Genomic DNA, 22,500 nt, shown 5'->3' with positions numbered 1-22,500 from the left:
TAGCACTCCTTTTCGGGAATTAAAGACCGGTTCCTCCGTCGACTCCGAGGAGAACGACGGCATTCTGCCCCTGAATAATACCTTTTTTAAGAGTCTGAAGGGCTTCGGCAAGAGAGAATTCATATCAATCGACCTGTCGAATAGTAGCTTGTCAATTCATGACCTCCAGGAGGAGAGGAAGGATTTCAATTCGAACAGCAGCTTATTCGACGGTTCGAAACCCCTGAATAATAATATACACTCCAATCATTCCTCCGATAAGGATGCAACGGAGAAGGATACCACGAACCCCCTGAAGGACCTGACGATAAGGAACTCCTTTGCGAAGGAGGGCTTCGCCAAGAGCACTCGCCCTTGGCCTGGCAGTTTCTTCAAGGGCCTCCACTTCCCTACCAACAAGGAATCGAAGGTCAAAAAGGACTCTTCCTTGGAAGAAAGTCACCAGGGGAGTCAGGACTCGAAGGACCCCGAAGTCGTCGACCCCTCCGAGAAGGACGTCCCGCTCCTCGACGCCTTCTCCCTCAACTTCAAGCTTCGTAGTGCCAGTCCTTCGTCGGCCTACAAGAGGCTCTGCCACTGGTTCGGATCTATCCTGAGGAACCGCGTCAAGCCCAGTGACGTCATCTTGGTCAGGGGTATGGACCAGCCGCTGTTGAGGGACGAGGAGATGGAAGAGGAGGAGGAGGAGGAGGAGAAACTCTGAGCGGTAGTTACTTGAAAAACTCTCAGTGGTAATTTTTTTGAAAAAAAACTCTCAGTGGTAATTACTAGGAAAAACTCTGAGTTGTAATTTTTTTGAAAAAACTGTGAGTGAAAAAATTGTGAGTGGTAATTACTTGAAAAACTCTTGAGTGTTAATTACATCAAAAACTCTTTGTGCTAATTGCTAAGAAAACTCTGAGTTGCAATTATTTTAAAAAATTTGAATGAAAAAACTGTGATTGGTAATTGATCGAAAAACGAGTCGTAATTGCTTTAAAAACTCTGAGTGGTAATTGCTTGATAAATCTGAGTTGTAATAGTTTGGAAAAAACTCCCTGGGAGTGGTAATTAGTTTGAAAAACTTCTGAGTGGTAATTGTTTGACTCTGTTTGTAATAATTGGAAAAACACTGCGTTGTAATTACTTGAGAAACTTGTTTGTGATTACTCGTAAAACTGAGCGGTAATAACTTGAAAAACTCTTGAGTGGTAATTACTTTGAAGAAAAATCGCGTGGCAATTGTTATTCAGGTGGATAATCATAGACGTCAGAAAGTAAGTTTCAAGTTTTGAAAGAAAATGACTTTTTGAAACTGTTGTGAAAACACTGTTGATTAAAAAAATGTTTTCTATTTGAAAAAAATTAGATCCTTTTTGAAACTATAACGATCGGGACTTTCCCTGTTGCAAACTCATTTGAAAAGAATACCCAAGGCTTGTAAATACTTTGAAATCATTATATTAAAGTGACTTGAAATATTCAATACTTTTACAAGTTCAGAGTTGGTCAGATTCAAAGAGATAAACCAAGAAACTTGGCATCTTTGTTCCTCCTGAGATTTTCGAGATACGGAAGCTGGTGTGATACTTATCAGCCAAAGTGATAAACGTCCCACTGCTTACCATTGATAATAGTCAGAGTATATATGAACTAAAGTGATAAACGTCCCACTGCCTGCCATTGATAATCAAAGTGAATATTACTCAATTCAGTCCTTATTTACAGATCTCACTAAAAGAGCATACTATCTGTTCTGTAGTCTAAAAATAAAATAAGTTCCAAATTTTACCATCTTGAAAGTGTGCGAGGCGAGTTTATCATACTTCTGTGTTGATGGGGACGGGGGCAAGGGGGTTTGACAATGATTAAATGCAAAGCTTACCTGGCCAGTATGACCCTCATCAACGTAGCAGAAGAGTACGCCCTCTGTCTCGCCGTCCAAAGAGTGACCACCTTCGAAGTCGTCAGTCCACTCAGCTGAGGAAGTCCCCTTTTCACGATGGACCTCATCATCTTCTCGGTCCTGAGCATCGGTGTCATATTCGCCCTCTTTATGCTGATGTACGTCGTCATCTGCATCTCCGTCTGCAGAGACGCCCAGTGCCTCGAGTGCTGCCCTCCCGCGGCGCCCCTGGAGAGGTGGAGGGACTTCAGGAAGCGGCGTCACCGCATGGTCTCCATGTCCAGCGAGGCTGACAGCTCCTGGAGCTACGATCTGCCCTCCGCCCAGCAGGACTTCCAGCAGACGCCCAGCAAGGAGAGGAGGGCCAGTCTCGGTTTGGAAACCCGGCGCAGTTCAGAGTCTTACGTGTGACCTGCCCAGACAGAGACGTCAATGTAGTTAAAAAGTGAATTGACGAAGAGAACCTTTACGCCCATTAGGACTTTCAGCAGAAGGAAAGTCTGACCTTGGACTTGCTCCAGCAGAAACGTTACTGTAATTTAAGCTGGGCTGAGTTTTTTGGAGTTAGGACTTTCAGAAGAAGGAAACTCTGAGCTTGGAAGTCCCCCCCCCCCCCCCCCCCCCCCCCCCCCCGTGGTGTTCAGAGTCGTACGTGTGACTTGCTCCGACAGAGATCAAGATAAATTAAAGCTGAACTGACCTTTCCACCCTTTAGAACTTACAGAAAAGGTCAAGTCTGACCTTGGTGGTATATATATAACTTACTCGTTTAATTAAAGCTGAACTGATTCTCAGGAGAACCTTTCCGCCCTTTTGGACTGACAGAAAAGGCGTAGGAATAATTAAAGCTTAAGTGACTTATAGGAAGTTCCCCCCTTTACTCCCCCCCCCCCTGCCCCCACCCCCTAACCAAACCCTCATTCGGACCTTCAGAGGAAGGGAGAATCTGAGCTTGAAAGTCCGCCGGTGTTCTGAGTCTCACGAATGACTCGCCCCCCAACTGGGTCGACGTGAGTGTTAAGGCCGAACTGCCGGCTACCTCCCCCCCCCCCCCCCCCCCCCCCCCCCCTACCCCCCCCCCCCCCCCCCCCCTCTGCAATCTTCGCCTATTTGCATAATATACGCGAAGCCCCCTCAGTGGAAAACGCTGACTTAGCAAACGTCCCTCGTGCATAGGAAATCTCGCTTCTTTGCGTGTGCCGGGGAAGAGGAGAACGAATCCTTGAATCCTTTCAATTTGTCGAATTGCAAGGCATCTGTGAGCAGTCGAGGAAGTTTTTTATTTTTATGAAGGAAAATTCGTTTTAATTGGAGGTTCTGACCTGTCAGGTTTTACCTGTCTAATACACAAGCAACAGATGAATCGACGTGTTTTTGGTGTGAAGTTAGATGTCAGTTTTTAGGTTGACAGGTATAGTTGTTTTTGCCTTCTAATCTTTTAGCTTCAAATTTTCGCTTTTTTCATGATTTTCACATAAAAAATGACCTTCATAAAGTTCTGAATCTCATAACATTTACCTGCATGAAATTCAGTCAAAGGCTTAAAGGCTTTTTATTTTTTTATTTTATTCTATTTATTTATTTACTTATTTTTTAAGATAACCTTTGAGCCAGAATCGAAATCATTTTGGTATTTTAATCATAATATTAAGCATTAAGTGTACCGGTTCTAAATCTTAAATTGAGAGTGGCGATACGTTTATGATATTTATTTATCTTTTAAAAAATCACTGCTTATATTAAAGAAAACAGTTTCCCTTGTGACGTCATACAGTAAAAATAACTTTAAAGAAAGTATGTACATGTGACTCACATGAATTGTGTACTTATTAGGTATGTATAGTATTCTACTCCTATTTCGAGCTAAATTTATAACCTACCATTTTTATATTTCATTAAAGGATTAGTTTCTAAGGACTATAAACAGGATTAGAAATTATATCCAGGCAAAAAAATGCTATTTTATGAAACGTGCAAATGACTTAGCCAGGTAACTGCATGATTCCTGTTCATTTCATTAATTACGCGTCCATTTTATTCAATGATTCTCTTGAGTGGCTCGTAGGGAGGACATAATAGCCATCTGTAATTAAGGAACGCGAAATAATCAAGTTTAATGTCGGTACGTAATTGGTCTGAATTTTTAGAAAATTACATGTGGCCTGTAAAGGGCTGAACCTTATTTAGGTCTCTGCAGTTTTCATTGCCACTATTATATTATATTATATTATATTATATTATATTATATTATATTATATTATATTATATTACTTGCTTTGTTTCATTTCACAAATCTGATTTGGAAGGCAGTTGAATTATACACCAGGCTCGCTTTATTATGCGAATTTCTGCCTGTTTATTTATTAGTTTTTTCATTTATGTTTTCTGTGCTACTAAGTGATATATTATTTTTTAATTTCCATTTACCTTTTGTTACTCCTTTTCAAATGAAAGTCACATTCTCTGGAAGCTTGAATTTGAAGTCAGTGGGCCCTGTGGTGGGCTTGTTCCCAAGTGAATATGGTTCATCTCTTGATAGTAATAATAATATAATAATAATAATAAAATAATAATAATAATATAATAATAATAATAATAATAATAAGAATAATAATATAATAATATAAAAATCAAACAAGAATTAGCAAGAATCTCCCCATTTCTTTTATCGGTTGTGGTGATGTCAGGACGGGGGGGAGGTAGGAGGGAAGAACAAAACTGCAAATAATAATAAAACCCTTTGAAGATTATGACTGTGAAACTATTATTATATTATTATTATTATTATTATTATTATTATCATCATCATCATCTTCATTTTAAATATTGATGAGAAATTCCATAATTACAAAAATTCGTTATGAGCGTGATGGGTATGGAGGAAGGCATGAAGCCAGTAACCCCAACCTTAAATCATTTCTGAGATCTGAAAAGCTTATATATATATATATATATAAATATCATATATATATATATATATATATAGTATAGTGTGTGCATGTGTATATATTGTGTGTATGTATATATATATATATATATATATATATATATATATATATATATATATATATTTGTAAGTGTGCGTAAGTGTGTGTAATTCCTTCCTATCATCAAGCCTTAAGTGAGGCCTCGTTTACGGCTAGGAATAGAAGCCCCCCTAATCTCGGAGCAAGAAGTTTTAGAAGACTTGAGTCAGACTTAAATTACATTAGACTAAGTTTTCTGAGAAGAAAATCTTATCGTGAAAGTCCGGCGTTAAAAATTTTTTGTTGTTGTGATGTCTTTTATTTTTCTTCTGTTTTCTTTTTTAGTTTTGGGTAACAAGGTAATGGATAATAATATTCCATAGTTTTCTTATATTTTTTATACATTCTTCAATGATTTTAATGGTTTTTTTTATAGTTTATTCCTCTATTATTTTGTCAGATGTAATTTTCACATTCCTGAGTTTCTTATTTTTACAAAAAAAATTTTTATTTTCTGTAGTATTTTTTTTTATTTCCAGTTTATCTCATTTAAGATTATTAAAAATTACCTTTTATGAACTGAGGTGACCGTGATGTTCTCTTGTGACATATGATGAGCTCTTGTGACTTTGATGGCCTTTCGTGACTTATGATGACCTCTTGTTACATTGACCACTAGCAGTCTATGATGAACAATTCTGACCTCTTGTGGCCTTCACCACTTGTTAATTTACGATGACCTTGAAGACAAGTTCTGACCAAAGATGACCTCACCTGAACTTGATTATCTCTTGGAACATAAGCCGACCTATTGTGACCTTGAAGACCACTTGAACCTAAGATGACCACAGGTTTCTTTGATATTTTCCTTTGGCCTGTGGTAGCTTGTACCTTATTGACCTATATGACCCATGACCTCTTGTGACTTATATGACCTTGTGTGACCTCTTATGACTTAAATAACCTTGTGTGACCAATAATGACCTCTTGTGGCCTACGATGACGTAGGGTAACCTATGTTGATCTTTTGTTCTCTATAAGATCACTTGTGATCTCAGATTACTTTGATGTTAGAAGAGTATAATTGGTATAAACTCAGACAGTACTCCTTTTTATAAATCACATACAACATAAACAGGACATTTATGCTCTTGAACGTCTAATGTCAGCTTGTATTTGACACGACAGCATTTCTATGACATCTGCCCTTGTCATGTTTATTGTTCATGATATTTTTCCCTTTCCTTTTGTTCATGCTAAAAGCATGGTGGTATGTTTATGCATGGATGTCAACGAATGTATATAATGCTTAAAGTCTGCATACATTACTGATGGTCATCCTATCTACATATACATAGAACCAATTATTATACATTCTATTCATTTCTGAAGGATGAATTTGCATTATTGAATATTCTCTTCTTTCTTTTCAGGTGTTGGCTATGCATCTGAAAGAGACGAATGTGAACAAAGGCAGCGTCTGTGTGCTGTAAGTATGATGGGTTTCTGTGGCTTTCGTGCTATGAAATATTTCGGGTTTTAAATCACTCAAGGTATAATGAATAGAATATAGAAATGAATGAAATCAGCCCTCTAGTTTTTGCTGTCCCAAGACCATGTAGATATAATATACTATATATATATATATATATATATATATAGATATATACACTATATATATATATATAGAGGGTCTGTGGATTGCAACATTTGGGTTTGGGGTTTTATGGGACGTGTTTATATATTCTTGTCTTATTATCATGCGTTGTTTGAGTGATTATAATAATTCTACCTTTGTTTTCGTATTTCATACTTGGTCTAGACAGTAAGAAGTCTTGTGACACACACATAATATATATATATATATATATATATATATATATATACTATATATATATATATATTGTGTGTGTGTGTGTGTGTGTGTGTGAGAGTGTGTGTTTGTCTAAGTAAATCTGTGTATGTACAAGTGTAGACGTATTTTTTTTAAAGTGAACATTTTGACGGAGAAAGTGTCAAATTTGCAAGATGTAATGCGCATTAATTGAAAAGTATGGCAAATAACCGATCACATTTTAACCTAACTTTAACCAATATCACTTTCATATTCACATCAAAGCGTATAAAGCGTTTTCGTAAACAGCGTTTGTTCTCTCTTTAAGTGTCGAACAGATTTTTATTGTAGTTTACCATAAAAAAAACCCACAATTTTTTCACATTTTCTTTATTGTAAGATTCACCGGTAACTATAAACATTTACACTTGCCTTATGTGAGGTGTTTATTATTACTATTATTGTTAATATATTATATTAGTTACTCGTTGGAAGGGTAAATATTTAAGGGTGTGTCCTTGAATGATAAGTACTGTAAACTTAGAGAAGTTGTACAGCGAAGTTAGAGAAGGGAGAGAGGAAAAGTGGTTGCAACAATTCAGAGTATCTAGGAGAGAGAGAGAAAAAAATTTAATACTACTGAGAGAAAGAGGAAAACTTGAGAGAGAGAGGTGGGGGAGGGGGAGAGGCCTTGGTGTCTCCCATAATGAGCTCCTATTCATGAGAGAGAGAGAGAGAGAGAGAGAGAGAGAGAGAGAGAGAGAGAGAGAGAGGGTGTTTACTGTTAAAAATAGGTATTGCAATATGTAGACGAGAGAGAGAGAGAGAGAGAGAGAGAGAGAGAGAGAGAGAGAGAGAGAGAGAGAGAGGCGCACCTACACAATGGAAGACGAAATAGGCTCCCAAGTCCCACTTGAAGAGATACTCAGAGCCCTGTCAAGGCTTTACACACTCCTCGTCCTCCAAGTGGTTTGTTTTGGAAGGGTGTGGTGGAGGACAAAAAAGAAAAAAAAAAGAACGAGAGGAGGAGGAGGGTTGTGGGGTGGGGAAGGAGGAGTTGGTGAGTAATTTCGTCTTTGCATAGGTGCTGTCATGGTTCTTGTTGAGGAATACTTGACTGAATTAAAAAGGGAATAGTCTTGTCTATAATGACGTTTGTCACGCATAAAACCTTGTGTCTTTGCTCTGTACGTATGCGTAAATAGAGAGAGAGAGAGAGAGAGATTCGACCCTGCAAAGGTAACGTCATTTCGCGTTGACAAGGAAGTGCTGAATGACTTAAAAAGGGAACAAGGCATTTTCATAAAGATTTTAGATTCAATAATTAAAATTCTTACTTCGCTGTTTTCCCTCTCAGTGTTATCACGAACTTGGAGAGCAGATGAGATGAGAAGAGGGAGAGAGAGAGAGAAGAGGAAGAGAGAGGAGAGGAGACTGAAGAAGAGCGAGAGAGAGATGTTCCGACTCTGATAAAGGTATACTGTAATGGTGTGTATTCATGGATATTGGGCTAGTTTGAGAAGGAGAGCGTCGGGCTGACTGTACCTTTTCTTAATTAGAATAAAATAAATATAACTGTGAAAGACAAGAAAAAGAGAGAGAGAGAGAGAGAGAGAGAGAGAGAGAGAGAGAGAGAGAGAAGGGGCGGACAGACAATTAGAGAGTAGGTCCAGGTAGTGGGGACCTTGTATAGCCTGAAGTAAGGTATAAAAGTTGAAGAGAACATTTCTAGTCCTATTTTCGAGAAGACATGGCGACCTTTAGGATGTTCTCTCACGGGTAACAATCTCTCCTGATTGGCAATTAAGGAGAGAGAAGAAGAATTGGATTTACTGCAATAATCGTTATTGGCAAGTTCTAGAGAGAAGAGAGAGAAGAGAGAGGAGAGAGAGAAGAGAGAGAGAGAGAGAGAGAGATGATTTACTGCAATAAATCGTTATTGGCAGTATCTAGGAGGAGAAGAGAGAGAGAGAGAGAGAGAGAGAGAGAGAGAGACATGAGGGGAGAGACGAGAGAGAGAGAGAGAGAGAGAGACTCGAATACAACCTGTCTCTCTCCTTTCAGAAGCCAGAGCAGCAACGCTCAGAATCTGCCGGTCAAGTCGGCCAGTAACCTCGTCAGCAACAACAACAACATCGATGTGGTTGTGAACAACAACCACAACAACAACAATAACAACAACATTACAACCGCCGTTGGCAAGGACTGCCAACCGCTCCTGATCATCGACAAAGGTAAGCCGTGACCTTCGTTTTTGCAACCCCATGATTTTTTTTAGGTGTTCACCGGTAATCGAAATATATTTGATATATCGTTATGGCTGATTTTGTTTTATTTATAAACCAATCAATATTATTTTCATATTAAATATTATTTCCATTATTGTAATATTATCGTTAACCAGTTTTGCATCGCGATTGTTTTTTTTTTATATTCACCGAGAATCGAGATACAATTGAATAAAATCATTTTATTAGGACTGAATTTTATTTTTTAGACATATTATTTTGATATCGATATATTAATATATATATATATATATATATATATATAAAATCAAAATATATTTGGATAAAACCTCTTGATTTTTAAAGTGCCAATGATTATTAATTTCATATTGATATTTTAAGCAATTTTGTAAAAAACAAAAGGTGCTTATCCTACGGGATATCTGTCATGACCAGCTATAAAGTCCTAAGGAGTGACCAGGACCTATCTTAGGGGCAGAGGTCAAAAAAGGTCAGGATGTTCAAGGGGGAAGTGTGAGATGTAGCTCACTTGAACACCATACGCAATGATGCTCGATGGAGCCATATTAGGAATCTGTTTGTAGGATTAAGTTTTGTTTTATTGATTGATATTTTTTATGATGGCAGGCATGATGTCAAGAGATAAATAAGGTTTTTGGTGGCATAGATACTTAGACTAAGCAAAGCTTTCCTTAAGGATATATAAATATAAATATATATATATATATATATATATATATATATATATATATATATACATATAATATACATATATAGATATATTTTATATATATATATATATATATATATATATATATTATATATATATATATATTTAGCCAAGGCCACAGGAAAATAAAGGAAGGCGTAACGAGCGCTTTCGTGTTATTTCTTTTCAACAACACTTTCGAGGTACAATGAAGGTAGGAAATATATTGTCACGCGCTATTTAGTGACATATAAGCATATATGTATAAAATATATAATTTACACTTTTATTTATATAATATAATTTTCATGATTCGGCCTCTATTATTATTTTATATTTTATCTGATAACTTTTTAATTAACGACTTGGTAATTCACATCAGTTAGATGTAAATAGATGATGTTATCTATAATCCCGGGAGAGTGTGTCCTGCTAACTTCCCAAACATTGAGAAACTCTCTCTCTCTCTCTCTCTCTCTCTCTCTCTCTCTCTCTCTCTCTCTCTCTCTCTCTCTGACACACACATACACAGACGCGTAAAACTATCGTGTATGCATAGGGACCGAGAAATATATTAGATGCTAAGAGTATTTCAATTGCAGTCATTATAAATATCTTTTTTCCATATTCTTAACCCGCAACAATGAAATTCTCTCTCTCTCTCTCTCTCTCTCTCTCTCTCTCTCTCTCTCTCTCTCTCTCTCTCTCTCTTCTGGCCACAAATATTATCCTACGTTTGCTCAGGTACTGCCGTGTGCGTTCAAGGTCCCGTGACATCTACTAAGCTCTATACAAAGCGTAGAAGTTGTACTTTAAGTCCCATCCTTCTTCAGGACTCAAGTGAAGACGACCCCTGTGAAAAAAAATATGATTTTCCTCCAACAGCGTCCCGTCGGCAAGAGAAGTCCGTCCATCCAAGAAGAAGTCGTCCATTAGTTCCGCTTCCGAGGAAGGCGAAGACGTTGCCTGCGGTGGGGTGGAGGATGGAATGAACGACCCCTCACCCACCTCCTCCCTGCCTGACCTCTCTGGTAAGTGGTTAAAGTTTGGAGCTCTGAGTGACCTCCAGTCGTGTCCTACAGGAGGCTGGGGGCCTAGTCTTCAAGGCTGTACAGTTCCCACTCCTAATGCCCTTTAGTTTCGACCCCATGACTGCCCCCCAGTCAGGAAGGGAGTCTCAGCTATCCTCACAGTTTCTGTTCAACGTTCTGCTCACTGCATATCCCACGCGAAAGGGATTTCTTCGTGACATTTCCCACTTAAAACTGTGTCCACACTTTCACCCCTGCAAGTGCTACAATAGATTTCAATTTCTACCCAAGGACAGATGCCACCTACGAAGGTTTTTGTAAATTTCACTTCAAGATCATAACCACTGAAAACATGAATTAAATTCTCCCTCATGACAGCCCTCATTCAACAAGGGATTTCAACAGCCACCCCTCATTAGCTCCTACTCAAAAAGGGGTGCAGATTCTGTCTCACTCTAACTGGGTTACTAATTCCACTTACAGCAACACTCGCTTCCAAGAGGTTTTAACTTTCATCTCTCCTATTCACATGGGATTGTAACCTCCACCTCACCACAACTAACATCGCGTGGAATTCCAACACCAAAACACCACAGCTCTCTCTAAATATTCCAGACTTCCTCGGAACAAAAACTGAAAATGGTTTCCAGCTTCCATCTAAAAGGGGCAGTAAATTCCATCTCATGACCACCACCCCTCAAAGGGAGTTTCACCATCCACCCCCACAACAGCTCCCAACTTACAGAAGGCTTCATCGTCTACCACTGACTGCTTCCCACTAGAAACTGGTTACAATGTCAACTCTACAAGAAGTTATACTTAAAAGGAATTTTAGCTTTTACCTTTCAACTCTACACTCAAAGGGATTTCAACTACAACAACTTAACACCCAAACGGATTTCATCTACATCAACTTAACACCAAAGGGATTTCAACTACATCAACTTGACACTCAAAGGGATTTCAACTACATCAACTTGACACTCAAAGGGATTTCAACTACATCAACTTAACACTGAAAGGGATTTCAACTACATCAACTTAACACTGAAAGGGACTTCAACTACAACAACTTACACTCAAAGGGATTTTATCTTCAACTTACACTCAAAGAGATTTCAACTACAACATCAACGCACAGAGGGCTTTCACTACCACAACTTACACTCAAAGGGATTTCATCTACAACAACTTAACACTCAGAGGAATTTCAACTTCCACGCCACGACAGCTTCCTAATCCAAAGAGGTGTCAGACTCTGCAACATGGGGAGGGGAGAGCTCCCCACTTGCAAAGGCTTGCTACATTTCGGTCCCACGACAACTCTTCACTTAAAATGAGCGTCAAAATCCATCCCATGAGAGTTTCCAACACAGAAGGTGGTCTCATCTTCCACTCCCATAAAATCACCCAATTTGGAGGGATTTAAACCTCCTTTTAGTTTCAGCTCTCCACTCAAATGGAGTTTCAACCTCCACCTAGCTACATTTTCCCTCTCCCCTCGTTAATAGCTGTACTTTTTAGAGGGATTCTAACATCAGTCTTATAACTAATACTTCCCACTCAAGAGAGGTTCAGTACCCTTCCCACAACCGCTCCCACTCAGAAAGAGTTTTAGTTTCCACCCGCTAAGATTCCCACTCAAAAGGAGTTTTGTCTCTCATTCTTTGACAGCTCCCACGTAATATATATATCCCCAGCTTTCATAGTTTTCCTTCTGTACTGATTGCTCTCTCTCTCTCTCTTCCTCTCTCTCTCTCGTCGTCTCTCTCTCTCTCTCTCTCTTCTCTCTCTCTCTCTCTCACACACACACACACACACACACACACAAACTAGGTGTATTCCCTACTAGTTAAATAAAACTTTCCTAGATGTAAAGAATAACACGTTAATCTCAAAATTTGTAATTGGTTTTGGAATCTACTGTTATTCCCAATATAATTTTGAAAATTATTACTAATCATTCATGACTTGCTCTGTTCTATTACCTTACCTGGTGCAGTTGAGACGAAGATATTGATATACCTGTCCGTGACTATGTGTGGTTGTTTCTCTTAGCATATCCCAAGAATGGGTGAAGTAAATGGGATAAAACTTGGGTGATGTACTCTATATATAACCTTCTCAGGGTGATCAATGTTCAGTATGATTTAGTTCAGAGTTGACAATGTAACCGTAGAAAGCCTCTCGCCGATTATATTGTTCTGGATTGAGGGGACAGTGTGGAAGTTTCTAACAATATTGTTCTTATATCAGTATTTTCCATGCAAAACAGAAAACACTTCATTGCTAATTGTCTGTCATAAAGTCTTTGAAAGCAAAATTCTGAAGGAAATGTAACTTTAAAAAAAGAAAAAAAAATGGCATTCGATCAAAATCAGCAGCTTTGAAATCAGTTCACATTCGTAAGACAATACCCTAACTTCCAGTGCATACTTCATCATTCTCTTGTGTCTTAAGTTGTTGTTTTTAATTATGTAAATGATTTGTAAGCAACGTAAGGAAACCTGATCATTCGGGTGGATAATACAGGACCGTGTTTGAATATTCATGTTTGCTCGTTTTGTTTATTTTTATCTTCTTCCTTACCGTCGTCTTTTCGATGTAACTTTTTCGTAACTTTAGTACCTCAAGAGTCAAGAGGCCTGTTTGACGTGTTTTTTTTCCTTGTTTTTAATAATAATAATTATAATCTTACTATAATGGGCGTAATATCTGTCCGTCCGTCTGTCATTCAATCACGGCCAAACGGCTGGTCCGATGGGCATGAAACTTGACATGATTATAGGGACCCATAAGATGGTTTATAATGGGGTTTCATCCTACCTCCTCCCCCCTACCTCCGAAGAGGGTAGGGGTGAGAAAGGGTTCCCTGAAGCAGCTGGTTCTGCCCATGAAACTAGGCTGGTTACGCCCGTAGACTTAGTTAGTTTACGAATTTTCATACATGATTTCCGTATACATATGTTTGCTAGTAATAATAATACTATAAACTGAGAACAGAAAATCTTTTCAAGTCCTTAGGAAACTTGATATACCAGCTACACGCTGATGAAAACGAATTTTATGCAACGAATACCCTAACAATAATAATAATAATTAGCATGTAAGCGTAATGGCTTCTTGTGTGATTTTGTATTTTGTCTATGTATTTAATAAAATCATATTTGTATTTCTGAAGGTCGCATGTACTATAGTAGATTCACATCAACTGTGCATGAGATGTCTTGGCCAGTTCCTTACGACGCTCCTGATTGGCTGTTGATATGCCAATCACGGGGCTGTAAAATCTCAGTCTCTCGAGAGAGTTTTCACATGGGTAGGATATATGATCCACCTCTCCCGAGGCATACTTTTGAAAGTTTCCAGCCCTGTGATTGGCTTATCAACAGCCAATCAGGAGTGTCGTAAGGGACTGGCCTAGACATCAAATGCGCGGTTGATGTGAATCTACTATTAGTATATGATCCCGCACCATACCTGTGTGGAGCCAGTGTGATTAAATGTATACTTCATCGTTGCTTCCAGAAGCCGTAAGTTGCAGCAGCGACCGGATCCACCACCCCTCCATATCCTCCGGAGGGCAGCTCCGCCACCTGAGGTCGTCCTCCAACTGCTCCCTCTCCTCCATCGACAACGACGAGTCGGACCTCGAGTCGTACAGCTCCTTAGAGGTGGATATCTCCAAAGGCGACGCTGCTCAGGACTTCGGCAGGGGCATCAAGGACAAGGACTCGAGGAGCCTGCTGGACTTCGACGTCCTCGGGTACCGCTCGAGGCGTCCCAGCGCCTCCTCCTGCAGCGGCGGTGGGTGCCAGGACTCGTCCTCCGAGGGCTGCTGGTCGTCCGCCGTCGACTCGAGCGCCTCCTGTTGCCTGCAGCAGCAGCAGCAGGGCGCTGTGGTGGTCGTCCACTGCAACGACCTGAGCCCCGACCACAGTCTTAACTACAACAACAACAACAACATCAACAACGTCAATGAGCTGAACGAACGCGGGGGCGCCTTCGTCAAGTCCTTCTACAACAAGCCGAAGTTGCAGCTCATCACCGATGTGAGTAACCGGCTCGACGATGACAACGGAAACGTAGCTGCCGACGGCTGGAGCAACGACGACAATAATCACCAGCAGCAGCAGCAGCAGCAGAAGCAGCAGCAGCAGGAGACCCCTCGTCATCCTATGAGTCAGCCGACGCTTCGTCGGACGACGAAAACCCCTCTGACATCGAGCAGAAGATGGCAGAGACCAAAGTCAAAATGAACGACGCGATCCTGTCTAACGGCAAGGAGGACATCTCGCTCCACGGCCGGAAGCTCAAGCAGTACCACATGAAGCACAAGGAGCTGAAGGAGTCGTCGTGCGTCGTCGTCCTCGGCGGCGGCGCCGCCTCCTCCCCCCTGAAGCAGCAGCAGCAGCAGCTTCCCAACAACATGAAACAGCAGCCCAATTCGCTGAAGCTGCTGGCGGCGGCCTCCGACGCCAACAACGACCTGGGAGACAACCGCTACACCTCGGCGACGCAGCAGGTGCCCGAGAGCCCCATCGTGGACGCCTACGAGAAGGAGTGCCTCGACGTGCCCGAGAAGATGGTGCGGGAGTTGGAGAACCAGGCCAAGGAGAGTGGCGGCGGCGGGGAGGAGGAGGAGGAGGAGGAGAACGAGGACGGCTCCTCTGGCGGGGCCGACGACTTCATCCCCTGCAAGAAGGAGAAGATGGAGATCAACGAGCACAAGAAGTGCCACACCGGTGGAGGGGTAGGAGGGGGAGGAGGAGAGGCCGGTAACGAGTGCCCCGTGGCGCCTGCCGGTGGTGGTGGGCAGGGACCACAGCAGCTGCAGCAGGGGGGCGTCGAGAAGAGACCGGAAGAGGAGGCGAAAAAGGAGAATTCGGCACCCGTGCCCACCGAGACGACGGGTAGGTGTTGGAGGGAAGAAGTGGGAAATGGGGAGGGGGGTTACTGTATGGATTAGCATGTTTTGATTTTGATTCATTTTTATGGTTTTATATGAAGCATTACATATATCTCCTGTCATTCAGGTTAACATTTCATGTTATATATATATATATATATTAATATATATTATAGATATATATATATATATGGTATTTAATATATGTCTATATATATATGTGTGTCTGTGTGTGTGTGTGTGTGTATATATATATATATATATATATATATATATATATATATTTGATGAAAATTCATGATTACGTTGTTCTTGAATTATGGATTAATGAAGCTTATGATAATTTATGTGTAGAGTATATGTTGCATTCCCTAGAGCAAGAGCCACTGCTGGCATAAGGCCATTTAAGTTCAGAAGAGAGAGAGAGAGAGAGAGAGAGAGATAAAAGAAGCCATTTGCAACTGTACTGTATGTTTATCACCCGCCCATCTTCTTTCAGCAGAGAGGCCCAGATCCGCCCGAGTGACCTTCGGGGGCGTGGAGGAGTTGGTCGTACGCCGACGGGACAGCCCCCAGAGGGCGCAGGGACCGAGCTGCCCTCAGGAAGTCCGTCCCACAGGCGGCCTCCTCCGGCCTCTCCGTCAGGGACAGAGCTAAGCTGGGTTCTCCAGACGGTGGTGAGTACAGTTGTTATTCGTCGTGGCTTGGTGTGTGTGTTTGTTTGTGTGTGTATATATATATATATATATATATATATATATATATATATATATATATATATATATATATATATATATATTGTGACGAAGTGGGCAAGAGTATCTGGGTCTGGATACCATTAATACTTGGTGCATGAAATAGTCAAAGATCTGTGTCTGGACACCATTAATATTTGTTAACCCAAATTGCCAAGTATCTGGTTACTACACTTACCATTTGTACTTGCTAATACAAGAGACCCTTTTATTCCTGGGTCTGGGACACCCTTTGTACTTAGGGCACAGTTCATTCAAGTACTGGTTATTACTTACCTCACTACAGCCAGACACCTGACCCTTCATCACAAATACTAAACGACTGAATACTCTAAAGGTAAGAGTGAGCCCATATATAACTGAAACAGTCAAGAAAACAATCAGTCTAAGTTCATTAAACTAGGTGTGAGGTAATCTTAATTAAAGGGCATCACTCCTTCTATCATTTAAATCTAAGTATTTCCCTGATTCTGTTTTATTTGTGGGAAACGTCACAATTATCACTCTATATTTCTACCTAAACAAAATAAAATGTATACTGATGGTTAAAATAAAATACTCATATAAATTTTAGATACAAAATTTTATTTCTAAATTCAAAATTTATAAGTGAAATTCACAATCTCAGGGAAATTGTTATTATTTGAAAACAAAAGTTTAATTAATTCTTGAATTAATTATTAAGCAAAATCAAATCAAAGTTTATCAAGAAAATTAATTAAATTAAATCATAAAGCAATAATTAAATTTGAAATTAAATTTAATTAAATGCAAGTTAATTCACAAGTCTAAGATTCAAAATGTACACAATAGAATATTATCCACAAACTAATTAATCAAAAATAAAGACAATGCAGAAAAACATAAGGCAATAATATGAAAAACAATTAAAGCATTGACAGTACACACACTAAACATATAAAGATGGAATATGTCAAAAGAACAAAGCAGAAGATAAATGTTTAGAAATGATAAAACCCCGAAGTGCACTTCAAAACATTTGTAAAAATACCTTATACACAGTTGCAGCTTCAATCAAAAGGCCTGTTACAATTTTACACTTTTTCACTATTTTCTTGGCGCCTTCACAAAAACCAATAGATACAAAACTATGTTCAGATTCCACAAACAACACATATATTACTAAGAATTATATAAAAATGAGTGACCAGCTCGTTACGTAAGTTTACTGACACAGCCTCGTGAGAGCGAGCGAAGAGAGAGAGAGAGAGAGAGAGAGAGAGAGAGAGAGAGAGAGAGAGAGAGAAAGACTATAACGCATGCGCTCTCTCAAATGCGAATGAATAAGGTTCTCTCACCCCATAAACGTATGGGCGATTAGTCTCTAGTTCAATACGAAAACATATTACGTCATCTCTATAGGAATAGCTAATACAGGGCCTCTTTGACTGCGTTCACATATGTCAATGAATAAGGCTCCCTTGTTCCTTCACAGGCTCGACCGCGATGTTAAAAAACCGCTTAGCTAAGACCTTCTCAAAGTGCGAAAACACCCTCTTCAAAAGGCTTATGAGCTTTCACTCCCTCTGTGTCTTACGTACTCCAAAATGAAAAGTGGGATTACTTAGCACATGTTATCTTTAAATTTGGGAAATCTGAACACAGAAACAAACATTTCATAACATGATACAAAAGTTCTGATGTGAATTAATCCTATTACCACAATTATAATTGCATTCCAAACTGAACATTATAGATATATATATATATATATATATATATATATATATATATTATATATATATATATATCTATATATAATATATATATAATACTATCTGCTATAATGGGCGTTATGTCTGTCCGTCCATCCGTCTGTCATTCAATCACGGCCAAACTGCTAGGTCCGATGGGGCATGAAACTTGGCAGGGTTTATAGTGGGGACCCCTAAGATGGTTTATAATAGAGTTTCATCCAACCTTTCCACCCCCCCCTCCCCCACATCTGAAGGGGCCCCCCCACATCCGAAGGGGATGGGGGTGAGAAGGGATTTCCTGAAACGGAGCTGGTTCTGCCCGTAGACTTAGCTACTTTACGAATTTATCGTACATAATTTCTGTATACATATGACTTATCATTTGTAAAAGAATACTATAGAGTAAACATCAATGACATAATAGTTAAACAACAATAGTGAGTCACTTATGTGAAGCAGCAGATGAATATGCTTTTAGTGAGGATTGGGGAATTGCTAGTGTATATAAATGTTTTAGGAATTTGAGGTGTTATATTGTACGGCTGTTGTATAACCGGTCTATACATTCATTGTGTCTGTTGTATTTCCTCGTTACGAATATCGTCCAAACAATTGGAATCCGTTGGACTGAAGCATTTTCCTTGTTCATGTATGTATGTGTATAGTATGTATAGTATATGACTGGATTCCATCTAATACAAGGAGCCCATAAAAACACCAAAAATATAGAAAAGCAAGTAGTGCTTACTTTATAAATTTTGGCGTTTTTATGGGCTCCTTTTATTAGATATATATGTGTGCGTGTGCGTGTGTCGTCTGTTATTGTCCAGCCTTTTTGCCGAGGCAAAGGTTCGCATATGTTTTTCTTTTAGTAATTGTTGCAATAGAAATTGGTAGCAAAAAATCGGTAAAGATTTCTCACTATTTCTTCCATTTACTTTTGAACGCTTTCAATAACTGCTCTCTGCCACTTTTTTTTTTTTTAAGAGAAGTAGGAACGAATGGCACCTTTCAAAGTGAATTATTTTCATATAAAATGTATTATCACGCTAGACCCCAGACTTACTCTGCATATATAGTATATAGTATATAGTATAGTATATATATACAACTCAGTGTATACGTATACAACCTCTTTGACTGGTCAGGTCTTGTTATTACATAACCGAGCCCAAATTTTCAAGGACTAAGCCAAACTAACAGAATTACCAAATGCTAAGAAGGATTTGATACTCATGTAAGCTTCCCAAATTAATAGGAGGTCGGTTGCTTATTGAACTGGACAAAGGGACCTGAGAGAGAGAGAGAGAGAGAGAGAGAGAGAGAGAGAGAGAGAGAGACCCTTACCTTTACCTTACAGACCTTACATCTTGTTCGGGTTGCCCCAGGTCCTCAGTGTGAGGCACCTCTAATGTCTACCAGAGAGTTGCTAGTACATCTTCGGTATATTTGCATCTTCCAATCTTGGATGGTCTGGGATGCAGTTTAGATATTTGTCGAGCTTATTCTTAAACACATCTACGCTCACTCCTGATATATTCCTCAGATGAGCTGGCAACGCATTGAATAGACGCTGCATTATCGATGCTGGTGCGTAGGGGATTAATGTCCTGTGCTGCTTCCTTATTTTTCCTGGTATATTTTTGCTTTTACTATTAATCTACCTCTGCTTGCTCTTTCTGATATTTTTAGTTCCATGATATTTTCTGCTATTACCTTCTATCTGTTTCCATGCCTGAATTATCATGTAGCGTTCTCTTCTCCTTTCTAGACTATATTAATTTTAAGAATTGTAGTCTTTCCCAGTAGTCTAGGTCCTTAACTTCTTCTATTCTAGCTGTAAAGGACCTTTGTACACTCTCTATTTGTGCAATATCCTTTTGATAGTGTGGGTACCATATCATATTGCAATATTCAAGTGGACTACGAACATATGTTTTATAAAGCATAATCATGTGTTCAGCTTTTCTTGTTTTGAAGTGCCGTAACAACATTCCCATTTTTGCTTTACATTTTGCCAACAGAGTTGCTATTTGATCATTGCATAACATGTCCTATTCATCATCACACCAAGGTCTTTAACTGCTTCCTTATTTGTGATGGTCTCATTATTAGGTCCCTTATATGCATATAGCTTTCTTTCTCTGTCTCCATAATTTATTGATTCAAATTTATCAGAGTTAAATACATCCCATTTACCTTCTTGCCCAATCATATACTTTGTTAAGGTCTCTTTGTAGAGCGTTCCTATCTTCATCACAAGTAATTTCATCTACTTATTCTTGTGTCATCTGCGAAACTACTCACTACCGAATCCTTAACATTATTGTCTATGTCTTCAATCATAATAACAAACAGTATTGCAGCTAACACCGTACTTGCGGCACACCGGATATTACCTTGGCTTCATCCGATTTCTCGTCGTTTGCAATAACTATCTGTTTTCTGTTGTGTAAAAATTCTTTTAACCATCTTCCTACTTTATCCACGATATTGTGTTTTTCTAATTTTCTTCGCTAATATATTATGGTCTACTTTGATCAAAAGCTTTTGCAAAGTCTAAATAAACCACATCTGTTTCATTTCCGCTTTCATATTTTTGAATATGTTCTCACGGTGGACTAACAGTTGGGTTTGTGTACTTTTTTTCCGGGTACGAAACCATGTTGTCCTTTATTAAACAAATTATTTTTTATTAAATGTTTCATAATATTTTTCTTCATTACCCTTTCATACACTTTCATAATATGTGATGTTAGACTTACAGCCTATAATTACTTGCCTCTAGTCTTGATCCACTTTTGAAAGTAGGGTAATATATGCTAATTTGTGCTCATCATAAATCTTGCCTGTATCTACACTTTGTCTTAATAATATTGCAAGTGGCTTTGCGATAGAATGAACTACTTTCTTTAACAAAATAGCAGGAATTCCATCAGGCCCTGCAGCAGCTCCATTTTTAATTTCATTAATAGCCTGCACAATATCAGCTTCATTAATATCTATGTCAGCTAAATATTCCACTATTTTCATCCCTTACTTCTATATCATTATCCTCATTATCTATTCTAGGGGTGAAATTCTCTCTTATATCGTTCTGCCAGTATGTTGCAAATTTCCTTTTTTTTTCATTCGTTAATCTCCCTTCAATTCTCAGACGGCCTATTTCTATTTCTTCTTTTATTCATCTTCTTCGCATATGAGTATAATAGTTTGGGGTTTTTGCTTGATATTTAATAGGGTTTTTTCCTTCCAAGTCCCGTTTTTCATTTTCTTTTGATTGTATAATCTTTTTGTTCTGCATTTTCTATCTTACTTTTTAGTTCTATAACTTTCCATGCATTTTTTTCTTTTGCAAGACCTTTTTTCCACTTTCTGATTTTCTGGAACAGATCCCTTCTGTCTCTTGGTATGCATGAATGATGTTTACTTTTCTTCTTCGGTATATATTTTTCCACTATTTTCTCCAATATTTTATATAATATCTCCGTATTTACCCTTATGTCATCACTTACGAAAATGTTATCCCAATCTTTGTTTAATTCTTCATTAATTTCTGACCATTTATATTTTACTGTAGAAGTTGTATTTTCCATATCCTTCCCACTTTTTCATTTCTTGCTTATCTCTATTTTCACTTGCTTTGGAATGAACTGTTTAGTTCTATGACATTTATCTGAAATACTCGCATTATAAACTATTATTTCTAACATAATTCATCTCGTTCACAAATACTAGGTCTAAAGTATTTTCCTTTCTTGTTGGCAGGTGATTTATTTGTTGAATGTTTGTATTCTAGTAACATATCTAATAGCTTTTCAAAGTTGCTCTTATCTTCTGCAGAAGAGAGAGAGAGTTTTCAAAACAAAGGAGAAAGAATGAGAGAGAGATTAACTGAGAGTGAGAGTAGGAGTAAAGTGGAAAAGATAAAGATATTGCGTGAAAGAGAGAGAGAGAGAGAGAGAGAGAGAGAGAGAGGGAGAGAAGAAACGAAGAGCCGAACGAGGGAGGTAAAGAGAGATATATAATACTAGAAGATAGAGAATGAGTATGGAGAGATTAACAAAGATGTAGGGAAAGACTTGGATACTAAAAGCAGAAGCGAGAGAAACGATGGGAGAGATTAACTGAGAGAGAGAAAAAAAGAGAGGAAAAGTGAGAGAGAGATAAACGTCCAGATCTCGAGTTTTCATTTGAGACGAAGAACGTCAAATCGGGTTAAGGAGACGAACCGATAAGACTTCCTCCGATATCAGGGACCCGTCAAACCTGGCTGTCCATTTTGAAAGCAAATGGATGAGCGATTGTCATGTAATTATGTTATTTTTTCCCTTCACTTCATCGGCAGCTGCTTATTCTCGAGTGCTTGACGTCACCGTATTGGTATTGCGTTTGAGAGAGAGAGAGAGAGAGAGAGAGAGAGAGAGAGAGAGAGAGAGACGAT

At 38.9% G+C, this 22,500-nt stretch overlaps 2 protein-coding genes across 2 annotated transcripts in view; both read left to right on the top strand.

The window, feature by feature from the left end:
- LOC135212375 (uncharacterized) overlaps positions 1–743 on the top strand; it is a 1,929-nt gene extending 1,186 nt beyond the window's left edge. Inside the window, exon 1 of the mRNA XM_064245755.1 lies at positions 1–743. This exon is cut by the window's left edge and continues 1,186 nt beyond it. Coding sequence (XP_064101825.1) covers positions 1–703 — 703 coding nt within the window. The 3' untranslated portion in view covers positions 704–743.
- LOC135219139 (uncharacterized) overlaps positions 1–22,500 on the top strand; it is a 264,385-nt gene that overhangs the window by 145,295 nt on the left and 96,590 nt on the right. Inside the window, 7 exon segments of the mRNA XM_064255640.1 lie at positions 6,285–6,340; positions 8,750–8,919; positions 10,597–10,674; positions 14,203–14,790; positions 14,793–15,593; positions 16,083–16,162; positions 16,164–16,260. Of these exon segments, the coding sequence (XP_064111710.1) occupies positions 6,294–6,340; positions 8,750–8,919; positions 10,597–10,674; positions 14,203–14,790; positions 14,793–15,593; positions 16,083–16,162; positions 16,164–16,260 (1,861 nt within the window). The 5' untranslated portion in view covers positions 6,285–6,293.

The sequence above is a fragment of the Macrobrachium nipponense genome, chromosome 19 (assembly GCF_015104395.2).
Source record: "Macrobrachium nipponense isolate FS-2020 chromosome 19, ASM1510439v2, whole genome shotgun sequence".
NCBI classification, from domain to species: domain Eukaryota; kingdom Metazoa; phylum Arthropoda; class Malacostraca; order Decapoda; family Palaemonidae; genus Macrobrachium; species Macrobrachium nipponense.
This window is presented reverse-complemented; position numbering and strand designations above follow the sequence as displayed.